General features: G+C 42.9%; 1 protein-coding gene across 1 annotated transcript in view; it reads left to right on the top strand.

Moving 5' to 3' along the window:
* The window catches only part of PIGK (phosphatidylinositol glycan anchor biosynthesis class K), a 139,007-nt gene that overhangs the window by 71,396 nt on the left and 40,029 nt on the right, over positions 1-27,582 (top strand). Inside the window, exon 10 of the mRNA XM_090048494.1 lies at positions 23,748-23,823. Coding sequence (XP_089904620.1) covers positions 23,748-23,823 — 76 coding nt within the window. The remainder of the gene's footprint in view (positions 1-23,747; positions 23,824-27,582) is intronic.

Raw genomic sequence — 27,582 nt, 5'->3', positions numbered from 1 at the left:
AGCTTACAGTGTAAGTGTAAGGCAGACAGAAAAACAGAGATTAGTGGTCAGGATACTAGGAAAGCTATAATATAGCAAGCAGTTGTCTCAGATCATTGGCAGTCTAACCTTTGTCAAGGGTTTTGTAGAAAACCTGGCAAAGGAAAGTTTTAAGGAAGAATTGCAGGAAAACAGTTGAAGTATTCTTGCAGGTGTTTTACAAGACAGCGTGGGGGGAATATGCAGTGCTTCTTTGAATATGTAATTGGGCAATGGAGACAGATAAGAGAGAAGTCAGCCTTTTGATACATAATATGAGATGATGTAATAGAGAAGGGGAACCTGGTAGGACTATGAAAGGAGTGGGGTGGTATGGTGAAAATGAAGGGCTAGGAAAATAATCTTTCCAGCAGCACTGTAGATGGATCTGTGTGAGGTGTTGCAGTGCCCAAAATGCATGGATTAAATCTTAGCTGTATAGATGAACAGAGAAGGCTATTTCTTAGAGATGACATCCAGAAACAAGCTATTAGACTTATGCTTAGCCTAGATATAAAGACCACAGTGAAGTCTACAGGGCTGTAGTGTCTGGCTTCTACTGACCATAATGTTTTGGAGTCAGAAAGGAGTTTTCTGCCAGGTTTTTGTCTTTAGTTTTCCTCACCAGTATGGAGTATGGCTTACCTGCTAGGGTCATGTTGGGCATATTTTACTTAATTGGTTCCCTGCCACTGTAGTCAGGAGCTTCAGGCATTGTTGACACCTGTTTCTTTTGTTTTCTGTCTCTGGCACACAACACTTTACACTCTTGAGGATAGCTAGCTATATTGGACTTAACATAGGGATGGGTACCTGGATGAGATTTTATGGCTTGCTTATACAGGAATTCAGACTTGATGGTCTGCTAGTCACTTCCAGCCATAAACTCTGTGAAATAAATAAAGATAGCAAAGCAGACCATAAATTGGCAATATGAAGAAGGTGGATGACTGCTCTTCAGGTTCACATGTTAATCCATCCATAGTTCACTGTCAGAGCCAGTAGCCTGCAGCCTGTTTGCTTAGAAGACTGTAATGTAACTGTGGGAGTTTGTGTAGATTTGAGTATTGGTCTGGTCTGCTACTAAAAAAAAAACTTTAAAAAAATCCCCTGAGCGAATAAAAAACCATTAGATCTTCTATTAATAACTGCAAATCACAGTCTGGAAGATAAGCTTTAAAAGATATGAGAACTTTCTGTAGAGATAAAGCATAAAAATGCCCTTCCTACCTATTAGGTATATTGGGGAAAATCACTGAAGCCTTCAAAAGTAGCCTGTGCTGGCCCTTGGTGGAGGCATACAAAAAATCTATTGATAGTTTTGTCCAAGATCAAATGCAGCATTTAGTGTTCAGGGTAGACTTACTAGTGCAGTTACTAGCATTAAGTGTTCAGGGCAGACTTTCTACAGCAGTGTAAACCACTTTTTAAAAAAAATGCAGCTGTCATTTGATCATTTTCAAAATGTCAGGACATAGCATGGTATCTTGGGCATAATGGCTCGTCCATTATATGTATCCTATATTTCTAGGAAAGCAAAAATGCCAGTTTGATAGCGCCAGCCTTATCCCTCCCTCACTTCTGTAACTGTAGCTGCTGATTAAAGAGTTGTATTTCTCCCAGAAGTTTCTGTGACAGATTTTAACATTGACTTCAGTTTTGTAGCTAAGTTATTCTGAAAAAGTGGTACGGATAATGGAAATGCTGACAAACCAGTATCTTTTTCAGAGTTGGAGAAGAGTTCCTGTGAGCTCTGTTTATGAGAAAATTGGCAGTAAAAGCACATAGACCAACAGTCTCCATTTTTACTAAATTTTCCTCACAGGTGTACAAGTAGATAGGAAGTCTGAAATCCCACTAGGAGATGTAGAAGTGAATTTGATGGTGTCAGTTGGGGAACAGTACTTGCCACCACTACTTTGACGCTAAAGTAAGAAGCAGACACTTGTAATGAAACCAACAATCTCATGAGAAATTAGAGTGGAGCTGGTACATTACATGCCTTATGAACTGGGAAAAATATACACTGTAGGTATAGAACATCTGAAGACTTTGTGGAATATGTATCCTGTAAATCCAAGTCAGATCTATTTTTGTTTTTAAGTAAAACACTTTTGATTGCAAAGTAGGCCTTCATGTAAACAGGCGCAGAACAGCTCTGCTGAATCTGAAGGCAAGCAGGCAGGCAGCCATCGTTTAATGGGATCAGACAAGGTATGAGCTTAATGGGATGATAACACTAAAGCCTAATTATGACTATTTAACAGAATTCATAACCTGGCAAAGCCCACTGTTAATTTTTTTTAAAAACCTCCCCATTTATTTTAGGTTTTTGTTTGGTTTTTTTTCCTTGCACTATCATCTCCATTAATATTTATGGTTAACCACTGCACTGCTCTTGACTTGTTCCATAAACTTTTAGGTCAGTGATTCTCAACCAGGATGGTCTGGCGCCTAAATGTGATTCACAACATAAACCCTGACATGGCAAAGAAGAATTCATAACATCAAAAAGATTCTGCCCTGTTGTGGGCTGAGTTCTTTGCACCTAAAGAATTGGTCTTATTTTTCTGTAGTCGAGAAATGGGAGAAAGTTAACAGCAGGCATTTTTCCAAAGGGTGCCTTGAGTCTAATGGGGGATGCCTTGATTCTAAAAAGGTTTGAAAACCACTGTTTTAAGTAACAGTTTACATAGACCTGCCTAAGCAGAGGTACAGTTATTTATAGTAATACATTTTACACGCAGCATGAACCCTGTCACTTGTTCATTGTGATTTCTGTGCCTCCAGGTTTTTTCACTGACCATAGTATTACAGACTGCTGTTTTCACCACTTTTCTCTTGCAATGTGCTGTACAATTAGGAAGTACCAGAAAAGTAGGCAGAGGATGAAGCCATATGGTATGTCTTTGCTATATCTTGAGCAAGACCAGGACATCTGCTGAGAAATACATCATGCCTGCTTCACATGAATTAGGCTTTGCAAATGGGCAGAGCTGACAGCTTGGTGAGTTCTGAGTTCATGCCCAAGCACCACATTTAGTCTATCTGAGAGCTTTATGTGCTGCCAATTTGCAAGCCCTAGGACATGGAGAATGAGCCTAGGTGGGCAACTTTTGCTTCTCAGCAGCATGCCTGACCTTGCTGAGGACATGGTATATAGATGGTGTTAACGGACCATTGTTCACTTTGTCTTGGTCAAAAAGACTGATCTTGGACTGTATTCCTATTATAATGCAACATGTAAGATGCCACAAACAGTGTGGCTATGGAGCAGTTGAGGGTGGGTAAATTGGATACATTTGTTTTTATTTTATTAGAACAAAGCAAGCTATACGTTTTTTCTCAATAGAAATGTATGCTTCCCATTTGGTAAAAGGGGTGACCTACTGGTCATTTTCAAATGCTGATCATTTTAGATATAGGGTTTTTTCCCTCCTTTTCCTCACTGTTTTTTACTGTATTACAAAATAGATGTATTAATGCAGGGATTTTGAACCTTTTTTAACAAGTGTACTCCTTCCGTCTCCAAGTTTCAGCTCATGTGCCCCCTTATATTTTTGTTCTTGTTTTTAATGGCACGTGGGGCAGGTTGAGAGAGGTGGTGAGGGAGGGAGGGAGTGGGGCTGGGGCAGGCGCTGCATAGGTGGAGGAAGAAAAAATTATTTGGGGGTGCTGAGCATGTGCATGCATGTGGACTCCCAGCAGGTAAGTCTGTGGGGGAACAGGAAAGGGCTGTGGGGGGGAGGGGAGAGTGAGGCCCCCAAGGTGAGGGAGGGAGCGAGGTACATGCAGGAGCAGGGCTTGGGTTGAGTGGGGCCCCGGCTAGGCTGCGTGGTGACCCCCTGGGCCTCCACCTGTCCCACCACCCCAACTCAGCCAGGGCCCCACTTGCCCCAGCTCCTGCCCTGCTCCCTCCCTCACTGAGTGGCCTTGATCTGCACCCCCCCAACAGTGGTGAAGAATGAAATGGGGCTAGGGATTGAGCCCCCCACAGTGCAGGGGGGAATGGAGAAGGAGCAGGAGCGAATCATTTACCCCGGCCCCTGCCCCGCTCCCTCCTGCACTGTGGACATTGTCCTGTGACCCGGCCTGGCTAGGGCCCCATTCATGGTTTCATAGTTTCATAGTTTCTAGGGTCGGAAGGGATCTGAGTAGATCGTCTAGTTCGTCCCCCTGCCATGGCAGGAAAGAGAGTACTGGGGTCAAACAACCCCAGCAAGGTGTACATCTAGCCTCCTCTTAAAGACCCCTGGGGTAGGAGCCAGCACCACTTCTCCTGGAAGTTGGTTCCAGATCCTAGCCGCTCTGACAGTGAAGTAGCGCCTCCTGATATCCAACCTAAATCTACCCTCTGCCAGCTTGTGACCGTTATTCCTAGTCACTCCTGGTAGTGCTCGGGGGAACAGTGACTTCCCCAGTGCCTGCTGGTCCCCTCTAACTAGTTTGTAACAGGCCACTAGATCCCCCCTCAGCCTTCTCTTGTGGAGACTGAACAGGTTCAGGTCCCGTAGCCTCTCCTCATAAGGCCTGCCCTGCTGTCCCCTGATCATGCAAGTGGCCCTCCTCTGGACCCTCTCCATGTTGTCCACATCCCTCCTGAAGTGCAGTCCCCAGAACTGGATGCAGTACTCCAGCTGCAGCCTGACCAGTGCCGCATAGAGGGGGAGTATCACCTCCTTGGACCTGCTTGAGATGCATCTGTGGATGCATGACAAGATGTGGTTGGCCTTCCTGACTGCCTCCCCACACTGCCAGCCCATGTTTATCTTGGAGTCAATGATGACTCCAAGATCCTTTTCTGCCTCTGTGCTGACAAGAAGGGAGTTCCCCAGCCTGTAGGTATGGTGCCTGTTGTTCCTCCCCAGCTGCATCACTTTGCACTTGTTGGTGTTGAAACCTATCCTATTCTCATCCGCCCACCCCTGTAACCTGTCTAGGTCCAATTGCAGCCTATTCCTCCCTTCTAGCATACCCGCATCCCCCCACATCTTAGTGTCATCAGCAAATTTGGACAGGGTGCTTTTTACCCCCTTGTCCAAATCGCTGATGAAGATGTTGAACAGTGCAGGCCTGAGGACCGAGCCCTGTGGAACCCCACTGCCCACGTCCTTCCAGGTTGAGAAGGATCCATCCACTACCACTCTCTGGGTGTGGCCCTCCAGCCAGTTGGCGACCCATTTGACTGTGTGGGTGTCAACTCCACAGCCCCCCAGTTTCTTAATGAGAATGTGGTGAGAGACAGTGTCGAAGGCCTTCTGAGAGTCCACTGCTACCCCTGCATCTAAGGATTTGGTGATCTGATCATAGAAGGCCACCAGGACCTGCTGCTGACAGAACCTGCTGCTAATGGTTGCCCCTAAGCATAATCTCCCCTGCTGGCCCCTCCTGGATGTGCGCCAGAATAATTTTCTCAAACAGCTTGCCCAGGATTGAGGTAAGACTAACTGGCCTTTAGTTTCCTCCTCCTTCCCCTTTTTGAAGATGGGAACCACATTGGCCCTCTTCCAGTCCTCTGGCACCACACCAGAGCACCACGAGTGCTTGTAAAGCCGTACCAGGGGTCCTGCAATGACCTCAGCCAATTCCCTCAGTACTCTAGGATGTAGATCATCCAGACCAGCTGACTTGAATACATCCAGTCCCTCCAGAAGTTCCCTAACTAGTTCCTCACTAACTCTTTGCCTAGGTAAGCCTCCCCTGGGGCCTGAGGGGGACCCAGAGAGGGGGGTGGCTGTTCCGGTCCCTGCTCAGGAAAATGGAGGCAAAGAAATTTTTAAATATGTTAGCTTTGTCGTTTGGTGTGACGACCAAATTTCATAACATGTCTTGCAGGGGCCCCGCATTACCCGGAACCTTCTTTTTGTCCCCTATGTATTTAAAGAAGGACTTCTTGTTGTCCTTAATCCGGGTAGCTGGTCCCAGTTCCATCTCCGCCTTGGCCTTCCTGACTGCCCCCCTGCATCCCCGAGCAACTGCAGTATAATCCTCCCTGGTGATGGCCCCTCCCTTCCATTGGGTGTATGCCTCCCTTTTTGCTAGGAGACATTCCCGGATGCTTTTGGTGAGCCATGGGGGCTTATGTGCCTTCCTGCTCCCTTTGATCCGTGTTGGGATTACCTCCCTTTGGGCTTGCAGAATTGTCTCCTTAAGGAGCGACCACTCTCCTTGGACACCTGGCTCCCCTCCCCTCCGGGACCTCAGTGCTTCCCCGACTATTCTTCTTAGCTCATTGAAGTCCGCCCTCCTGAAATCTAGGGCTGCTGCTTTGCTGTAGGCCTTTGCCACCTTGCGCTGGATGGTGAATTCCAGCAGGTGATGATTGCTGTCGCCCAGGTGGTCGAGCACCCGCAGCCCCCTCACCAGGTCCAACAAGGCGTCTCCCCTGGTGGGGCTGTACACCTCCTGGGTTAGATGGAGGTCCTGCATTCTGGCTGGGAACCTATGTGAGCGGTCAGACCTGGCTGACTGCTCTTCCCAGCAGATGTCTGGAAAGTTCAGATCCCCCATGACTACCACATCCTTTGACTTCACTACCTCTGTGAGCTGACTTAAGAATTCCTGATCTAGCTCTTCCCCTTGGTTGGGTGGTCTGTAGTAGACCCCCACCGTTAAGTCTCTTTCCCCTCGACTGCCTTGTATTCTAACCCAGAACACTTCAGAGTGCCCCTACTCTGATTCTTTGTTAATTGACAAGGATGTGTATTCCTCCTTAATATGGAGTGCCACGCCCCCACCTTTCCTTTCTGTCCTATCCCTCCTGTACAGCCTATAGCCCTTGACATTCACTGCCCAGTCATGCGTTGAGTCCCACCACGTTTCAGTGATCCCCACTATCTCCGGGTTGGTGTCAGCTAGCAAGAGGGTAAGTTTCTCCTGCTTGTTTTCCATACTACGAGCGTTTGTGTAGAGGCATTTGAGGCCTCCTGTGGACGTGTGCACTGGCCCCCTACTTTCCGCATTACCCTGGCCCCTGTCGCTTACCCGTGTATATGTTCTGCTTGTTGGTCTAGGCTGGGCTGTGTTTGTGGGTGTTGCTTAGTCTGGCAGTCCGATGTTTCCTCTGCCCTCGTCTTCCCCTTCCCCCAACGAGCCTAATTTAAAGCCTGCTGGAGGAGATCCGCCAGCCTAGAAGAAAACACACGCTTACCTTTAGGGGAAAGGTGGAGCCCATCCCATCTGAGCATGTCTCTTGTTGTGATGTGCCGGTCATTGTCGAGGAAGCCCTGGCCAGGCAGGGTCATGGGACAATCGGAACCTGGCGGCTCATCCAGGGGCGTGGTGTGGGGGAACCAAGGGCACCACGGTGTGATGTGTGGGGCTGATGGTGCCCAGCACATCCTTCCCCTGGGTAAGAGGTGAACATGACAGGGGAGATGGCACTGCCATGCCTCAGGGCTCACTCTGTCCCCACCCACCTGTGTGTAACCCATACAATCTTTCTACGTACCCCTGGGGTATGTGTCCGCTTATTCTGTTCCACATATTAAGGGTCTATTGCCTGTACCTTAGGATTGAACAGAGAGCACTAGGTTTTTAGATGGCAACTCGTGTAACTACTATTTCTCATTGGCAGAGAGAGTGATTGTGGGACCTCTCTTTAATCTCCAACTTTTGATCAGTGCCTTGTTGTAGCAGCACAAATATCTTGAATTTTAAATTAATTCAGTGGAGATTTTCTAATTCACCTAAAATGTGGAATATTTAAGATAAGAAAATTAAGCTCTACAGATCATGTGAATTCGAACAGCGGCAAAGTCTGTTCTGCTTACTTAAGCTAATATTTTTTTTAATGACCCCTCCTGTGTCTTGTGCTAAATATAACAATAGCAGCAAGAAGAGTAGAGAACAATCAGCCTCTTTCACAACAGTGGATTTTGGACAGAAAAGCAGAGAAGATGGCAGGAGGTCTCTGTATCAGACTGAAATGAAATACAGATTTCTATTGTTGCCTTGCTCTGTGAGTTTGAGATGTCTAAGGATAAGTGGCTTGACAGAGGTTAATTAATTACCTGAAGTTCTTTAGGTAAGAAATTACTATTGGGTTACAGGATAGCAGATGTAAAGCATTACAGTCAAATTACTCAAAATATTGTTATAGGCCAATTTTATCTAGATTATAAGAAAAAGATCAGAGAGTTCAGATGTGTCTGACAGTATGTGGAAACAAAAGTCATCTTTGAGTTTCAGAGACTAGATGTGATGAATGCTTTTAAAAAGCTGGTTTGTCTGGATTGAGGATGAATCTTCATGATTATTTAAAGAGAAATGGATAACTAGGAACAAGTTTCTTCCATTTGCAAGCAACAGAAAACTTTTATTTCTTTGTTCAGTAGAAGCCAAAATATGCTAGTGCTCATTTCAAACTAAACATTTTTCTTTTAGACATGCTCTAGTGATTTTCCTCTTCAGAGGATCTTGAACATCTTATTAACTGTCTAGTATTAAGATTTATATTTTTGCTATTTCAAAGATAATTTCTGCCCTAATTTTGCATTTCCATGTTCTTATTGATAAGGTGTCTGTATTGTTCATGTTGGTATATAGACTATCTTCTTTTCTTTTTAAACCATCTTTCATATTATGTCACCTGCTGGATTAGATTTTGTAAGCCTTGTGGAGCAAAGGTCATTGCAGATTCTCCTACTAAGGATCTTGGTGTGTCTGGCTGTACTCTTGAATCGTGAGACGCCTGCATATTTTGATGGTAGCCATAGTTCTCTCCTTTTCTCATCTTTGAATATGCACTAATCACTTGCCTGTTAAAAGACATGACTTTCAGGCTACACAGCAATGATCTGCAAAAGACGCACATTAGCATTCTACTAGACAGTCATGCAAGGTCACCCAAGGTAGGCTGCCAGCTGTCCAGTTTATCGCGGCACAGTGCAGTAGAAGCGAGTGAAATTTTTTTCAGTGATAGGTACACCAGAAATGCAAGTTGGAGGGTTTTTTGCTTACTTGGCCCAAATGTTTTAGCCCAGGGCGGTGCTTTTTCAGTGAAATAACTTGAATAATATTTAAATTATCCAGTTAAGGAAATGGATACCAAAAGGAGGGGATCTGTGAGGAAGCTCTTGAAAACACTTTTTGTCTTGAATATTTTCCCTTCACTTTCATAAATTATAATATGGTTGAGCAGTTCCACAGGAGTAGTTTGCATATTGCTGGAATGATAAGAAAAGGATTAGTAGCCATGGTGGAATTTAATTGTGTTATTACCTTTCCAAGGCTTGGAGCTTCCATAATAGTTGGTGCTGAGCGGTGTTATCATTTAAGCATGTGTAAAGCTGGCATAGCACTTAGAAGGTGGACCAAATAGCTGGCATTAACCAAGGCCTATTGACCTTCTTAATCTTAAGTAGTCTTGAGATGGTAGACAAATTTCTCAATAGTCAGTTTTATGCCTTATTCACTCAAACCAGATATACCCCATTTCAGTCTCTACAATGGGTAACTTAAGCACTTGTTCTGATGTAGAGCATAAAGCACTGGTATTTTGTTCTCTTTTTATTGTCTGGTACAGACTTGTTCACATGTATGCAGTCAATCAGTGCTATATATGGATTTAAATTAAGATTTTCACTCTACAGATTTTCTTTCATACAGTAGTATCTGCTTTTGGCCATTGATACATTTCTTTGCATTCTGCCCCCTTCTTACCCCCCTCCTCCAGCATGGTGGCAGGATGTAACTTCCTTTAAAGTGCTTCTTTTTCTAGTGGTGGTATGCCTGGGGCAGCCATTCAGTGCATATGTTGCACTTAATTTTGATCAAGGTGGGGCGTGAACAGAATGAAATTATTGGTGGTCCCATTCTATTCCTAAATTCAACTTTATTGAACACACGAGCAATACTATAACTGAAGTAAACCATCCAAAAGTCTGTAAAGGTATTCTTACAAAAGCCTTGTTGTTAATGATGTACAATGACTAAACTGATCAGGTGTCATTGCATCACCTGGGGGTCTCATTTGTTGACTGGTGTGGTCTCCTTTGGCTTGATGACAGCTCCCCAAACTTGAGTTTCCATGGGCTTTTATACCCTTTTCAGCCTCTTCTGTATATTTCATATATGGTCATGCTGTAGGTCTTCACCAATTGCCTTTTACAGCGGTGCTTTCCTCATCAATCTGTCACTCTGCCACCTTCAGCTTGTTTCTTTCTGAATGTGCTTCTCCCTTGCTGAGCTACCCTTAGATTTGTCTTGCAAATGGAGCCTGTCTGGGCTTTTTATGCTTCTCTACTCTGTTTTGTTTTCCTACAGCCCATCTATATTTTGTTTTGCCTACCACAGTTTACATTAACTTTATGCCTGTTTTGTTTCAGTTTCGCTTGTGGTGTCCATTCAGAGAGAGAGAGCATCAGTTATACCAAGTCTTTCAGGCCTATACATTTTCAATAGTCCAGTTATAAGGTGAGACTCCACTCTTCACAGTGCCAAGTGGGGTGCATCCACCTGCAAGGGATAATGTGTGACAGTTCTCAATGCTTACCTGGCCTTGCCTTTTAACAGTTGCCAGTTATGGCAAGGCAGCTTTTCAGGCCAACATATGTAGGCCAACAATACTAGTGATTCTAAGCAAAGGAATAAATGACATCCATTTCTTAGCCCCCACGATCCCACATGGTTACTGGATTTGTTTATAATCCCTAATCAACCTTGTGTTCTTGCTGTGTGGGGTAGTGTGCTCCATTTACCAGAACTTCTCCTTTTCCACCCCTTAAAAAAAATGCCCCAAGACCTACTTTTGTGGTGAAACATTCCAGTGATAATGACTATTTGCTGCTGTTTGTTGTATGCACTACTTCTGCCATGCTCATGAGTGATAACGCACTACCTTGTGACTTACAAGCGGGCAAAAGTTTGATTAGCGGCGCTGTTGCTAGAATTTGCAGTCTCTTGATTAAAAAGGATTTGGTTCTTTCTTTAACACTTGCTGCCTATTGCAAGGGAGTTTTTGCACACATGACACTATGTAAATATAAACGACAAATGTGATTTCTCACTAAATATCTTGACATGTTTCTCAAAAATTACCTTTGCTCTCTGCATCTTCTGCTTTATGCTCCTTTTCCTTTGGTTAATTTTGGCCACAAACTTCTTTAAGACCATTTCAGGCTGGACATAATGAAGAACTTCTTTATAGTCTGAGCCCCCAAGACCTGGAACTGGCTGCTGTCGGAGAAAGTGCAAGCACCTTCTCTGGATTCCTTTAAGAGTCAATTGGACATTTATCTTGCTGGGATCCTGTGACCCCAGCTTACTTCCTGCCCCTGGGGCAGGGGGCTGGAATTGATGATCGATGGGATCAGTGATTTTCCAAGGTCCCTTCCAGCCCTAATATCTATGAAATCTATGAAGAGCAGTCATAGTGGCAAAGTGCTTTCCAGTTGAATTTTTCAAGAGTCTCTTGGTTTGATATCTCTTGCAATTCCCCAATTCTCTTCTGATTTCTTGTCTCTCTTCTCTCTTCCTTGAGAATCAGATCTCCTTGCAGTTTGTATTACCAGCTGTCGGGTATACTGGAATGTATGTTTATATACTGGCATTGTAGCCTGCCTTGTCGCTGTTGGCAGTAGTCTGCTGTTGTGCTTAGTTGGGGCAGAAGAGTTCCCATTGTTGGATGGAAAATTAATTCAAACCAAGTGACTTTGTATTTATAATAGAATTATTTAAAAGAAGATAAAAACACAAAAGAGCTTTCATTAAATTAGCTTTTAATTTTATAAAGCTCAGTGTGTGAAATGCAAATGAACCAAAATAAGTGAAGCTAGCCAATTCTTTGACATTATAGTCCAAAAACCTATCATAGATAATAGGTCACAACTTCCATCATCTGACATGCCTGATAGGCTCTGTAAATTAAGTAGTTTTTCTCACTGGAGTCTAACCTTCCCGCCTCCCCCATATCTATTTTTGTCAAAGTAGATATAATGCTAGACAGGAATTATCTTGGGGAAGGTGGTAGTGACCAGCTTTATTTTAGTTCTGTGAATAGGAAAAGCAAGGTCCAATGATGCTGGAGAGATGACCTTTCTCCTGGCCTTTTCTCTTCCTTCATGCTGAAGGGAAACTTTTCCTATCTTGATCTTTCTCCTCTGTCAAAGTGAAGCAGAAAGCCAGACTCTTCTCTTATGCTTTTCTCTCTCTTTGCCCTGTACAAAAAGGAGAAGCATGAGGCCGCCTTTCACAGGGGATGGTTCCATTCCCAAAATCACAGTATTGGGACCTAGTCATCGTGGTATGTTTCACAATAGACAAGTTCTATCAGGTGTTAGTTTAAAGCACAATTACTGTTCTGCATAATGCCTTGTGAAGAAAGTTTCATTCAGTGCCTTTGCATTTTGGCTGTAATTCACATCCAAATTAGATGGAGGTTAACTGCACAGTGCTACTCTTACGTGTAGAACAGAAGCGTCCTCATAAGATGCTGGTGCAGAATTGCTGTTCTGGGGTATCTCCTCATGTAGATAGGCCCCATTCTGCTGCTCTTGCTGAATTCAAGGAGAGACTGAGAAGGGAGGTTTTTCATGCTTAATTTTTTGGTCTTCTCCACTGCTATAGAACAACTGTGACCTGGTTTGTTACCATATCTGATCTTCATCAAAGGGCTAATCTACACTAGAAAGTCTATGCTGTTATAATTAAATCAGCAAATATACCTAGGGTGGATGTGGCTACAACAGCATGAAAGTGTTCAAACTGGCATCACTCGTTCTGGTTTGGGAACACTTTAGAGCAGTCTGTGCAACTGTGTTGGTATAACCATATGTGTTTAAAAAAGAGAAATGGCACCATGAGCTGCCCTGTTTACACTGGTACAACTTTTCTGGTATATATGAGCCCATCCACTTTTGAACCATGTTCTGAATCAAATCTAGATCAGTATGAAACTTGGTAAACTAAACTAAAAACTGCCCTGTGCCTTTTTTCCCCCCTTTTTGTGTGATTTTTTTTTTTTTTTTTTTTTATTCGTATTACCATAGCACCTAAGAGCTTGTAGGTGGATTACATTTTTTTGAGCTAAGTGGAATGACACCAGTAATAGATGCACTTTATTATCACAATGTAAAAGCAGCTCTGAACTGAGAGCATAACAGTATCTTTGCCCTGGCTCCTGAGCAGTGTCAAGGATACAGGTGGTGCAATAAATGCATCAAAATGCTATTAGAAAAATAGGACCATGTCAAAACAAAGTATTTATCAAGCTGAGCTGCTCTAAGGAGAGGGGAAGACATTATGGGAGTGTAATGTCAAGAGAGGCTTCTGCAAGGTCCTATATCAAAGGCAAAATATTGATCCAGTCCTAGCTTATAACATATCTGCACACACTGTAACGTGCACACTGTTTAGAAAAACAACCAACCCTGTCTTATGTGTGCCCATGCTTCAGGAAAGATGTGAGAATAGGAAGCTATAATGAGAGTGCATTATTAAGATTTTGTTCACACTGCAGACTTATTCATATGTGGTACAATGCAGTATGCTAAACAAAAAAGCCTGCTGTGTTTGCTAAATCTGAAGAGTTGGCTTACTTCCAAAAATGACTTTTAATTTTTTTAATTCACTAACTTGCTGCTTTCCATAATCCATTGATTCACAATGATTATTCATGTTTATTAGTGCAAATTAGTAAAATTCTGCTCTGCTAAACCATGTATGTAGAGATTTTTTTTTTCCTTAGAGGGAAATTTCAGATTTGAAATGTGATTTCTTCTTTTTTCAGGTTGGTAGTGTCCCTTTTAAATAGGATGACCATATATCCTGGGCAACGCCAGACACTCCAGGATTCTACAGTGGGTCCTGGCCAGTTGGTCAAAAGCCCTGGGTTGGAATCCAGCGGGGCAGCAGAGCAGCACAGTGTGCCAGGCAGACTGAAGCAGACATCACCCTGCTAGCATTTGGCTTGTCCTTGCTCCCATGCAGGAGCAGTGGTGCCTGCCTGGCACACCATGCTGTTCCACCTCCCTGCTGGACTCTGGCCATGGATTTTGAGCAACTGCCTGGGACCCGGCAATAGAATCCTGGAGTGTCCAGCGCGGCCCGGGACGTGCGGTCACCCTACTTTTAAAGAGGGTAAAGAAGAGTTGGATATTTTGTTTGGAGCACAGTGGTTTTATCTATACAACCCCAGTTAGGCTTAAGAAATGGGTTTATGTTGGCGGTAGCAGCAATTCCTCGATTTAAGCGTCATCTCTACCATGGCTCATTGACGGATCTTGAGGTGACTTAAGAGTTGAATCCTTGAGCCACAGATCTGTCTGCAGAAGTTGGGATTCCACTCCCTTTTTTTCTTCCACTCTCTCTTCTCCGTTTTGAGGGCAAGATCCTTTACCTCAAAATGGGCTACCTCTTGGTTGAGGTTGCCATGCTGTTGGAGTTGTTTGGCAGCCTGTTCCTCCCAACTCTCGATGTCAGGATCTGTTTTTTTGAGGTATGCTTATGTAGCAGATGCTCATAAATTGATGGTGCTGTGTCAGCTAATGGGCTCCCAATAGAGCAAAAGTCATCTTAAATTCACACTGAAAGCAGAAAGCTAAATAAGCAATAATATTCTGGCGAGGAGACTTCCATGAATGATAACAAGTATGGATTAAAGTAAGTAGAGTGCTTCACACTGCCTGTCATAGGTGCAGAGTTCTCTCTTGATGTAAAGTAAAGTACATTAATGAAAGTGCCTTGTTATTCCTGCCTAGTATTAGGAACATTGCCAAAGGGATACATTCATGTAACTAAAAGCCTAATTTAGCATGTTCAGGACAGCTTTTAAATCCGTTTCCTCAGAGACATCCATTTCACATCCATAATCTGCCTCTCTTGGCCTGTGCACCAGACACAATGAGGGACGGGTGCTCAAACTGGTTTGAGATTTTTCTCCCGTTGAAGTTATTGGTAGAAGTAGGCATGAAGAACCTTTGGCTGTACAGCCATACATAGGTTCTAGTGACACTTATTCTGCATCATAACAGTGTTAGACCTGCTGCTGTATACCTTGCAAGATCGAAATCATAATTGGTGTATGTTTAAATGACCTGTTCAGGTATAAAGTATGTGTCACAATACAAGGTTATTAGATGTTATGCTAACAGGGCTCTAGGGTAATCATCCCAGGCTACTGACATGTGTTTAGTTAAATGCATGATGGGATCTGATCCCTGATCTCAACAACTGCACCTCCTGCCATGCCACAGGTGCATGGCAAGAGGCATGATTCTGGGATCAGGGATTAGAAACCAAACATTCCCTGTTACAAGTGCAGGGGGAACCTGGGATCATCATGGGGGAGCTCCTAGCCACTGGAGCACAAGAGCCACACATACTATTTAAGGCATGCTGGGAACCAGCCACAACATTTTTATTTATTTTTGTGTAATAATTATGTGGTTAGTCCTTGTTTTATTGCATCATTAATTCTGTTAACATGTGGCCAGGTTATTACTTAAGATGCAGTTAACTGGTTAATCACACTGTAAGTGTAACGCCTGCTAGGAGCTCCAGTATTTAGAAAAGTTAATGTAGAACTTCTCTGCTGTTTCAGTGCAGGAACATGGTACAGCTACTGATAGGTAACTAAAAGCTTTTTATCTCCATTTGAATTCTCTGCACTCTCTGGTTATGATAACCTGATTTGCATAAACATCATATGCTTCTTTCTTAATAACTACACAGGGTGCAAATCCCTGTGCCCTAATAGGCTAACAGTAGCTGCTAGCCAGTCAGTGTACAGGGTTTTGCATAATCATGAATAAATTAACTGAAATCACACTAAGATTATTCATATTACTTTGACTACTGTAATTTCTCTATTCTGTTTGGCTTCTGGACTTGGAACTTGCTGCTTGCCAGCAGCCCAAATGACATTTTCTCAGCCTCTCCCTGTGATGGAAGCAGGAAAATAAAAATTTATATCAGAAGGTGGAAGGCCATAGCTAATGGGACTCAGCCTGCCCAAACAGGGCCAGGGGGTAGGGCTGCAAGGCAGCCAGGCTGTGGGCTCCATGTGGCTGCAGCAGGAGTGGGGAGGGACGTGCATGCAGCCAGGATCGCAGCCCAGTGTGTGGATCACTGGCTTCCCAGTATCAGTCTGTCTATTCTGTGAAGAGAGAAAGGGCTTGTGGGGAAGGAGCAGATCGAGGCCCCCACGTTGAGGGAGGGAGTGGGGCAGGGGTGAATGGGGCCTTGGCTGGGCCAGGTGGTGGGATGCTCAGAGCCTGGGAGGCTTGTCCAGAGGTGGGGGTGGGAGGAGGCTCCTGTCACTGTGCGCACCCCAGAGGAGGCCAGCAATGGCCCGCAAAGCCCAGCGCACAGCAGCATTAGCCACCTCTGCCCCGTGCACAGATTGGGGGGGCACATGCCCCTCTCCCGGGCCTTCCCTGGGGTGTGCACAGCAGCGGGAGCTCCCCTGCACTCCTGGATGAACCACCTGGGCTCCCATTGTCCCACCACCTGGCCTGGCCAGAGCCCCGTTCACACCTTCTCTGCCCCACATCCTCCCTCACTGCAGGGGCCTTGGATCGCATCTTCTCCCTCCCCCCAGACCCTTCCCTCACAGACTATCCTGCTGGCCAGGGGAAGGTGGGAAAGTGCATGCGTGCGCTCTGCCCACCCCCAAATATTTTCTTCTTCCTCCACCTATGATTATACCTAAGAGGAAGGGAAGGAAAATAATGTAGAGGAGAAGAGAATAGTGTGGTTACCTGGGTGAAGAAAAGTGCAAAAAAAAATTTAAAAATTGTTTCCCCGTCTCCTCCTGTCCTCTATGCTAATTTGTTCCTGGAATAATGTCAGAATCTCAGAAAATATCTAGGTGTGGTCTGAACAAAAATGAATAATTAGCTTCAGCTTTCAATGAAAGTGATGGTGCATATGGGTGCAAACACAATGGGGTAATAGAAATGAAGGCATTACCACAGCTAAAACTGAAGCAAAATTTAGAGATCAGTACACTCAAAACTGGGGGAGACTAGATGATCTCTGTCCTAGATTTCCAAAGAAGTAGGCAATGGATTTGCTGGTCCATTAGAAAGGATTTTTAACTCGGGATGTTATATTACGACTGGAGATTAGAAAGTGCTGTGCTTACAGATAAGAAGGAAACTGTTGTGGGGCAGAGAGTAGAGAGATTTTTTGGGCAATTACAGGCTTGCTTGTTTCACCTCGATAGCATGCAAAATTAGAACAAATTTTAAAGGAAAGTATAAACATCTGAAGGTGAATGCAACATGGGTTTAGCAGAGATTGTGCTAATTGTGCATCTACTGTTATCTTTCTTTGGTAAGATACCTGATTTCCTAGACAAAGAAAATGGGGTAGAGCTAATCTGTCTGGACTTTGGAGAAGTATTTGATATGATGCCACTTGGGAAATTATTAGTGTAGCTGGAGAAGATGGGGTTTAGTAGAAGAACTGCAAGGTGGATAAGGAATTAACTAAAGGGAGATGCCAGTTATCCACTAGATTTTTATGAAAAGGAAAATTATCATGTGCTGCCTTATTGATTCCTCCAGTTTCCAGGGTTCTAAACCAGATAGTACTAGCTTATCCTGATAACACTAGCATGGCTCCAGTAGCACCCTCCTGATTTGTTCTAACATTCCTGGATATTCATTTTGGTCTAGCTAGGAACATAAACCTGGAAGGGAACATCTAGGTCATTGTGTCCAGTCCCCTCCAATCGCTGTAATAAAGGTGTCCCAGGAACATCCACACCAGCTTCTTACTCTCATACCATAAACCACAACTATAATACAAGTTATAGGACAAACACATAAACAAAAAAAATTCTATCATGTTCCATAGGAAGAAGGTAGGAGGTCCTTTGCCTCATTTGTTTCCAGCTGAGGAGATCTCAGTTTATGATGAAAGCCTTTGGAAGTTAACTCCAAGTACATAATTTTGAATTCCTTCCCATTTTCATTCATGTAGTCCTTGGACTCGCTCATTTTTTTTTTTCTGTATTATCTTTCAATTTTGTGTCATTGGCAAATTTGGTTAATGCATTCTTTATTTTGTTTCAAAGCATTGCTGAAAATATTAAGTAAGAACAGTCCCAAGGCCAGTCCTTGAGGGATTCTACCAGTAAACTCTTCACAACTTGACATATCCATTTTCAGCACAACTTGTCTCTCCTTTAGCTACTTTCTTATGAACCCCTATGTTTCTTATTCTAATCTTCATCCTAAAACCAAGCATATAGATGTCTGTGCCCCTAGTTGTTCCACAAATGCCCAAAATTGTGACAGTGATGTGATGATAAATGGTAAATATTTGCAACATTTCCTTGTAGCTTTATGATGTGTGTACAGGCAGCCCAGAGCTGCCAGCACTCACCAGCTGCCCTGGGCAGGTACTCCCAGGGCTCTGGGGGCTTGATCCTTTGTATCCTTGGAATTCTTCTGCAGGATTGGGCTCCTGAAGCCCTGGGACCATCTGTCTGGGTTTTACCATTTAGAGGAATGACCTGGGAAACCCCTTGCAGGGGATATGCTGGCATACATATCATGCTGCTGTACTCTTGACTCAGGATAACAGGTGACACCTGTGTTGTCCAATGAAGCGGCAGCATGGCACAGCTGATTCTGCTCCAAGGACAACATCTGTTTGTAGCCTAACTTTACCACATTTACTCTGTGGTGCTGTATCAGATGCTTTAGTGAAGTTCTGACACATAAGATTAACTGCATTTTCTTTGTGTAGAAAATCAATTATCCTATCTAGGAAAGCTATCAGGTTAATCTGGCATGTTGTAGCTTTGGTAAATCTGTGTTGCATTTTATCTCATTTTCCATTTACTTTTATCTTTTCCAAAATCGATCTTATGCTAACTGTATCCAGAACTATATCTCTGCCTTTCACTAGGGGACAAAAGGAAATTGCTGTTTCTGGATTTGCAAAAGAAACAGCATAGAAGGCACCAACAACCATCTTGGCACATACCACAGATAAGCCTGTGCCTTTCTGGCATGCCGCTTGGATTCCCTTCCTCTGCACAATCTGCTGCTGTGCTTTCTGCTCCCTGCCTTGTGCTTCCTGCTGTATCAGTTGCTTTGCTTTATGCTCCTTCTCTATTCTGCCGTGTGCCATGCACAGGGACAGCCTGTGCCACTTCTGGTATGCATGCTACAGATTGGCTACCCTGGCATAGGATGTCACCAGTATTTTTGATAATATAGCCTGTAAGCTCATGATCTCTTGTAGTATCTTCAAGTAAGCACTGAACAAGAAAGATGACGTGCAGTGTCAGTCCTATGAGATTTACCTCGGGGAGAGCAGTCACCCAGCATTTCCCTCGAGGCTTACTTGCTAGGAATGAATAGAATGTCTTCCTTCAGTGCCAGGTTTTATCGAGTCAAAGGACCTCAAAATAAATGCTAGAGAAATTTGTTGAAATATCTTAGAGGATCAAGGATATTTTTATATTGTTTGTTGCTCTATAGCGGGCGCCACTACACTTGCAATTAATGCAACTGAATATACTCTGGTTCAGTTTGAGCTGGAGTAATCTAATCCCAACATCACAGTCTACATATGTGTCTAAACACAGTAATTTACTGTGCTGCAAATACCACTTGTATCTGGCAGAACTATCTGGCAGTGCAGTAAATTAGTCTACTGTGCAGTAAAGCTTCTCATGTAGATGTGCCCAGAGAGTGTCAGCTATTGGGACGAGTGGTGTTTTCATGCCATGACCAGGTCTGGAACTTAGCTGGTGTCCAAAGAACTTCGGGGTATGACTTGCTGCTGGATTTGCCCTAACACCATTTTCTCAACAGTTGCACCAAAAAGAATATGTCCTAAAGTAAATGTTTCTGTAAGTTTCAACAATGTAACTATTTTTAAATGCTTCCTACTTTTAGGAGAGTTCGGTGTTTGTGACACTGTCCTATATCAAAATGAGATGAATTGTTTTAATAAAACACTAAAAAGGCACTAGGATTTCATAGGCATCCCACTGGGAAGGGCTGGGGCCAGAGAGCCAAGTGGTTCTTTTAGATTGTAGTCTTTCACAAATTATTCAAGATGTTTAAAAGATTTAAAAAAATAAAATTAAGGTTTCCATGAATTTCTCTTTCAGGAAGTTAGTATAATGAAAATGTTTCTTTAACTGTAATTTTCTTGGAGAAGATACCATGGTTCTCCAAGCACCTGCTTGAGAAGCAATTGGCACATTGCAAACATGAATGTGGTCAGTGTAATATGTGATGATTAGAACTGTCTGATCTCTTAAAGAAATCAAGCAATTTCCAGCACATCATGAAGAATGTGTGACTTTGTTTCCCTAACCCTTCTGAGGCAGATCAAACAATTTTCATGGCTTTACAGTACTGTCAGGGTTTCCCTCATTCTTCTCTGATTTCTATTTTCGTACAGCAGGTTAAACTTTTACATTTCTTACTCACTGTTCATTCAGTATTTGTATAAGTTCTCTCTCAAGCTCTATAAATGATATTTCCTGACTTTTGTAAATAATATTATTATAATGTTAAACTGTATCCCTAAAGTTTGTAGTGTGTAGTATTACTTATAAAATAAGTATTGCTTATAAACTGTGTAGTATTGCTTGTAAAATAAAAGACCATTCTGATATCAAACTCAAAAGAGCTTTTTTTGGTCAAGAGCCAGTGTCCCTGGAATTTGCTACCTGTAGAAAAGTGATTAAAATGAATACTTTAATGAGAACTATAGAATTTAGGTTTCCTTAACTGATGAATCCCACTTTCCTAGCTGACTGGTAAAGCTGTTAACTGCAGAGGACCAAGGTGTTTAGCCTCCCTTAATGAGACCTTCAGTGTGTCATCTTGTAGGTCATCCCAATTACCATGGTGATAGGTGCAGCATTAAATGTCTGCAAATGTAACAACAGCAAACACCAATCAGGGCAAAAACAATGTAAGGAAGAATGTGACCTATCTATTGCTGATAGCCTCTTGCTTTTACCATTCTCAGGCCATATGATTTACACTATAGATCAAAGCAAGCTATAATACTACAGTTTCCATAAATCAGCAGTTTAGTCTTTGATTTGAACCCGCGGATTGGCAGTCTCTTGCATGCAGCATGTATGTAGGATCATAGGAGTGTAGGGCTAAGAGGGACTTCACAAGGTCATCTAGTCCAACTCCCTGCTTAACCATCACAGGCAAGGGCGTCTCCAACTTGGTCTTGGACATTTCCAGAGATGGAGGTTTCACAGCTTCTCAAGGTAGCCTGTTCCAATGCTTGACCACCCACCTATTCAGCAAGTTCCTTCTAATCTCCAACCTGAATTTCACCTTTTGCAGTTTGAGTCCATTGCTCCTACTTTTACATTTCTTACTCATTGTTCAGTCGGTATTTGTATATGTTCTCTCTCAAGCTCTTGCCCCCCTGTGGCCACAGAGAGAAGCGCATTTCCTTCTTCTCTCTAATTGTTCTTTGGGTATTTGAAGCCCCTTCAGTGTTTTCTTCTCCAGATGAACCAACCATTAAGTCTTGCTTCCCAGGTTGTTAATAATTTTTCTTGCTGTCTGCTGTATTCTTTCCAGTTTATTTATATTCTTCTTGTGTGGCCCCAAACTGGCCACATTACTTCAGGTGAGGCCTTGCCAGTGCTGAATAGCAAGGGAGAACCACTTTCCCTTGATTTGCTTCTTAATATAAGCCAATATTACTGTTTCTCTCTCTTTTTTTTTTTTTTTTAACAAGACCATGCGGTTGGCTTTCATTTACCTTATGGTCCAATTTAACTCCTGGATTTTTTTCTTTAGTACTGCATCCTAGCCAGTCATTCCCCAGTCTGTATTTGTACAAGCAGTTATTCTGTCCCAGTGCAGGACTTTGCCCTGCTCCTTGCTAAATCTTATCTGGTTGTTTGTGGACCATTTCTCCAGTCTGTTTATTCTGGATCCTAGCTCTACCCTCCATAGCATCTGCAAATCTATCCCACTTGGTGTTATCTGCAAATTTGCTAACATGATTTCAATCATATTGTCCATTAATGAAGATATTAAACAATACTGGGCCCAGGACAGACCCCTGGGGGGCCCTACTTAATACCTCCTTCCAAGCAGACATTGAGCAATTGATGACTATATGTTGAGCACCAGCCAGTTACGTACTTTCATCTAGTCTATATTTCCATAGCTGCTTACAAAAAAATGTGTGGGAGAAAGTGTTAAAAGCTTTCCAGGTACTGTACTGAGGTTAGGCTGACTGATCTAATTCACCAGATACTTCTCCTTCCCCTTTTTTAAAGATGGGCATTATCTTTGCCTTTTTACAATCATTCATATGAAATAATCCCCATAGACCCAATAATATCTATGAAATCAGTAGAAGAGTGCATTTTCTCTGTAAAACAGTTGAAAAGCTTAACAATTTTTTGATACATAGCTATTATGGAACCCCATCCAAATCTGTCTTGCATCTATCAAATGAGCAAACAGGTAGGACTTTGTTTACAAATGTTTGCAAAATTATATCCTCTAGTCCAGAGTCCCAAATTGTGTTTAGCATGCCCACAGTGACCACATAGGCAGCTTGTTGCCAGAACTGGTTTCCTTAAGTACTGAGAAAGTGTGTCATGGCCCACACTGCTGGCTGGCTGTGGAGGTAACTTTCTACAGCCACGGTGCCTTGTAGTTTGGCAAGAATACTCTCTAGCCGTTTCTCATGCTATTTGTGTTTCTGCCTTTTCTTCTCATTCTTTTAAAGTTCTGCCCCAGCAGGGGGTGGGGGCCCTCAGCTGTTGTATGGCTAAAATCCTGAAAGATGATATAAAATACACACTGAATATTTTCAGGGAAGAAAGGAGTCCATTGGAATGCCAGGAGTGGTGTTGTTTTTGTAAAGCAGTTTTCATATTAATGTACAGTCCCATAAATATTTCTTCTTATAAAGTAAGCCTCATAGATATAATTACAGCTGATTTGAGATTTGTTGTTGTTATAGGTTAGCTCTTTGGCCTGCTTAAAAGCAGGTGGAGATATTACTCTAGCTCCAAGTGGATAAATATTCTTGCTACTCAACTTGCCACCCCAGTCAGTACTTACTGGCACTCTTGGCAAAAAAGGAAAATGGGGCAAGTAATCCTCTTGCTTTTTGAGATGGATTTATGTTGGTAGATTCAGCGGGGAAACTCACGCTGCCGTTGCCAATGCTGCACCTGTTCTATAACTAGTAAGACTTCATTCTTCAGGGAGGTCATTTTTGCATCTTTGTCTAGCACTGCATTAGCTTAAATATAAAATTAAAAGGTTTTCTTAGGTTTCTGCACACTGTGTTTTACATATTTCAAGGTTTATTTCTAGCTGTTTGAATTATTTTGATGAACAGCTGATTGGTACACAAATACCTATTTAAAATAAATTGCCTTATTTTTTAAACTTTTTATAAAACTTTACAGGCAACCCCCTCTTAACACAGTTTTGATTAGTGCTATTTCACTATGTATTGATACCTGATTTCACCTAGTGCTTAGCAAGTTTCGCTATAAAGCTCGCAGTCGCCATCTTGGGTCATCAAATATTTTCAATTTCACTTAATGCTTGTTTCACGTAATGCTTGTTTTTTCAGGAACCAATTAAGAATACTAAGTGGGGGTTGCCTGTATGTTAAAGGTTGAGATTTACTGTGTGTTTTTCATTAGAAGCAGAAACTAAATTAATGGTGGTATCACAGACTGTTAAGTTTCAATAGGTTGATTTTTGTAATAATTGTATTAATGTCATTACATTTTACTTTCTCAGGACTCCAAAGGATGAGATTACAACAGAAGCTCTGAAATATGCTGAGCAGCTTCCTGTAGCTCAGATTATACATCAGGTATGTCTTTCTATTTCAAGTACTTTCTTTGAGAAAAAACAGGATTTCTGATCTTTACAGTGTAATGCTTTTTGTTAGGTTTTATGGATTCAGTGTGCTTGTGCTTAGGTTAGCAGCCCACAAAAGCCATGTATCCCTCTTTAGATGACAACTGTTAAATCATAGCAGTCTTATTCAAACCATGCTTACCGGATGATGCACCTCACATTGCATCATGGAACTAGTTGTACCTAAATTGCATACATCTTCAGTGATTTCCACCCCCCACCCCTCCACCCTTCAAAATGTAACGTTGGCCTCTTCCAACATGCATGTTGGCTTTCTTTCTGTCGCATGAAGACACAGCCAAACAATAGTAGCATTATCATAGAGCAATTGTTAGAAAGAGTCATACTTCCTTTCTCAGCACAGCTGATTACAGCAAAAAATCAATGATGGAGTTTTTGTTCAATATTTCTTTCTAATTTGGGCTGTATTTTAACTGCTGGGCCATTGGGCCAGATGTTGATATTGCCTAAGTGGTCTATTATCTATAGCTGTGGCCTTCAGATACCACTGACTTTGAACTGTGATAGATTAACAAGAGGAAATGGGAGTTCACCAAGTGTCAAAGTTGATTGGAAAAATCTCATGAGTATTAATTATTATTGTATATCTTTCCAAATATCTTTGTCAATCAGAGGATTTTATGCAGTTGAATTGCTTGCTTCAGGCAATGCCAGCTTTAGCTTAAAGGAAACATGAGCTTTATTTTAAAATTTTCTAGCGTACAGGCCTTTTCTGCAAGATGTAAACACAAGGGATTTTTAAAACTTTCGGCTTAAATCTGCACCTCTGGGAAGAATATCTGATGTGTTCAGAACATGGAAGATTGGAAATCAGGACCAGTTTGTATGTCAGGAAGTCCCTGGTGTTGTCAGAGCTTCAAATGACCCAACAGCCTGCAAATGTCACATTTAAAATTCTGTCTTCATGCCTGACTCTCAGCATAAATGAATTAAACAGCAGAGCAGGCAGCCAGTCAATATGTTTTTTAACAGTGAGAGTTAGCAATGAAACAGTTTGCAGGTTGTTTGGAATCGGTAAATAGAAAGTGCACAGAATGGTTCACCTAGAGGAAAATCTGAAACAGGAAACAGAATTAACCTTTAAGATGGTTGACCAGATGAAATGTCATAGTAACGTTTTTACAGCATAAAGTAATAACCATGGAAGGTTCATTTGGCTACTGAGCACTGTACTACAGTGGAATACCACATTGTAGAGAGTCAGAAATATGGTTTTCATGTAGTCAAGCTGCCTACTGTAACAAATGCCTACCAGTATTATAGCACAGACCCAGATACCTGGAGATGTCTCTGGTATAGATAGACTAGTTGCTCCCACCTGTTATTTCAGTAGCATGTTAAGAAGAAGGACCTCCTGGTTCACCTGCCACAGGCTGCCAGGGATAGTTCTGGGCTCCTCAAGTACTGTGATTATCAGGGAACTGGGTTTTCCATTTGCTGTGGGAAAATGTGAATTTTCTCCTTTAAAGGAGAAAAAATCAGGAAACCATAGGTTTCTACATGCAGGTTGGCTGAGTTCCAGCCTGCAAGGGGCTGCTAGGGGTTGGAGGGAACAGAATGCAGGGGGCGCTATATGTATGTGCACATGCACATGGCAGCCAAGCATTGTGGTGGAGAGTAGCTCCCACAGCTTTCTCTAGGTAAGTCTGTGAGAAGCGGGGCACAGGCAACAGGGCAGGGGGGCTGAGGTGACAGGGTTGGGGGAACGGGAAGCACAGGTGACACAGTGGATGGGGACAGGGGGCACATGCCCCCCCCCCCAAGATTTCTGCACCCTGAGTGGGGCGCAGAACTACAGTCAGGCTGAACCAGCTCTGGGCAGGAGTTGCTTCTGCTGCCCAGTGGGTGGGACTCAGCACAGGAGGCAGCTCTGCGCCACCATGCCCACCAAAATGAGTCACTCTGCCTGCCCAGCAGCAGTGGGGGGACACAACTCTTCGCTGCTGCTGCCATGCCTCACCTTGGCCATGGTGGCCTGGCACTGTCTTCCATGCTGGGTCCCACCTGCTGGGCTGCATAGGCAACTCAGGCCAAGATGCGCCCTAGCACCAAGCCCCTGCTCCCCCAGTGCATTACCTATGTCCACACTCCCCCTTAACTACACACCCACCCCATTTCCCATACACCCACCCCCTTCTTCACACTTGGGACTGGGGATGGGAGGCAGCAGGTTAGTAGTGAGGGACCCTGGCAGAGCCAGAGGAGCCAGAGGGCTGTGAGATGGGAGTCAAGGTCCTTGTAGGACTGGGGGGCCTGTGGCTTAGGAGTGAGGAGCAATGGTATGGGCAGGGGCAGGACATAAGCATATTAGGGCTGCTCAGCACTGCAATGCAGTGGGGGAGGGGGCAGGGCAGCCACAGCTGGACCTACATCCTGATGAGTGAAAGGGACATGGAGTGCTCTGATTTTTCCATGATAAAAAAAATTGAACACCAAAATATATAGGTATTTAGAATTAGTTTTATTATAATGATTGAGGAACTGGTTGCTTTAAAATTGTAAATATATCAATAAAACACTGTGTTCAACGGATACCTATATACATAGTGGCATTTCATTTTAATCGTGGAAAAATGTGTATTTAGGGTTTTTACTAAATCAGAGAATGCAGGATTTTTTTTAATCAGAGAATTTTAGATTTTTGAACAGCATGAACCAGGATCAGTGATGATTACTTTAGCATAGTCTTCTCTAGAACAAATGCCTGACAATTGAAGCTCACACAGACTTTGCAGAGATTCCATAAAACACACTTGTTACTGTAGACAGCACAAGAACTAGACCTATCTAAACAAAACAATGAAATTGCATGCTTTTCCCTGCTCAATTTCCTCACCATTCTTGAGTGTTCTTTGAGCTGAGTTCAGAGTCCCCTATGGTCGTCTTCTGCATATGACTGCAGCTCCAAATCATGGAGTCCATCTCTTGCTGACCCTGCAGTCGGTGTTTGTTTGCTTTCTAAAAAAGCTCCTGAGAGATCTTTCTCTTATAACAGTTCTCTTTTGTTTGGATATCTCCAAATCAGCCTTGTAAGATGATCATAATCTTTCATTGAATGATTAATTGCTTAGCAACATTCACCCTTGGGAAAAAACTTTAAATGCATTGGTTGATAATCGTCTCTTTCTCCAAAGGTGAATCATTTGAATTAGATGGTCTTCAAAGTTTTAATGAACCTCCAGTACAGTAGACCCCCCAATTTACATGAGTATTGTGTTCAGCGGGAATTTCGTGTAAATTGAATTTGCGTAAGTCAGGATGACTTTCCCCACAGGAAATAATAGAATAGTGAGGGGTTGCGTACCCCAGACATACCTTTAGTCATAGATTTTTTTTTCCCCTTTTCTCAGTGGAATCGCCTTTAGGAGGTGTTTAGTGTCTCACCTATGCATCTTGAGATGCCACTACCACAATGGCAGTACAGCTCTGCTTGATTCTACGTGCAGATCTTGTGAGGCATTCACATATATTTGTGAATCTTGTGAGCGTTTGCATATATACGTGAATGATGCGCATCTTGAGGGGCACTTTGCAGTCTGGACCCCAATAAAAAATCGTGTAAACATGAGATGCGCGTAAGTCGGAATCGTGTAAATTGGGGTCTACAGTATTAATTCTCTAAATAGGTGCAGATTTTCATCTGTAACTCAATGTGAAGCCTAAGGACCCCATAGAAAACAGACTCCAGACT

Source organism: Crocodylus siamensis, chromosome 5, assembly GCF_052110815.1.
Source record: "Crocodylus siamensis isolate JL-2025a chromosome 5, ASM5211081v1, whole genome shotgun sequence".
Taxonomy (NCBI): Eukaryota; Metazoa; Chordata; order Crocodylia; family Crocodylidae; genus Crocodylus; species Crocodylus siamensis.
Note: the sequence above shows the minus strand (reverse complement) of the source record. Positions and strands in the feature narration are given on the sequence as shown.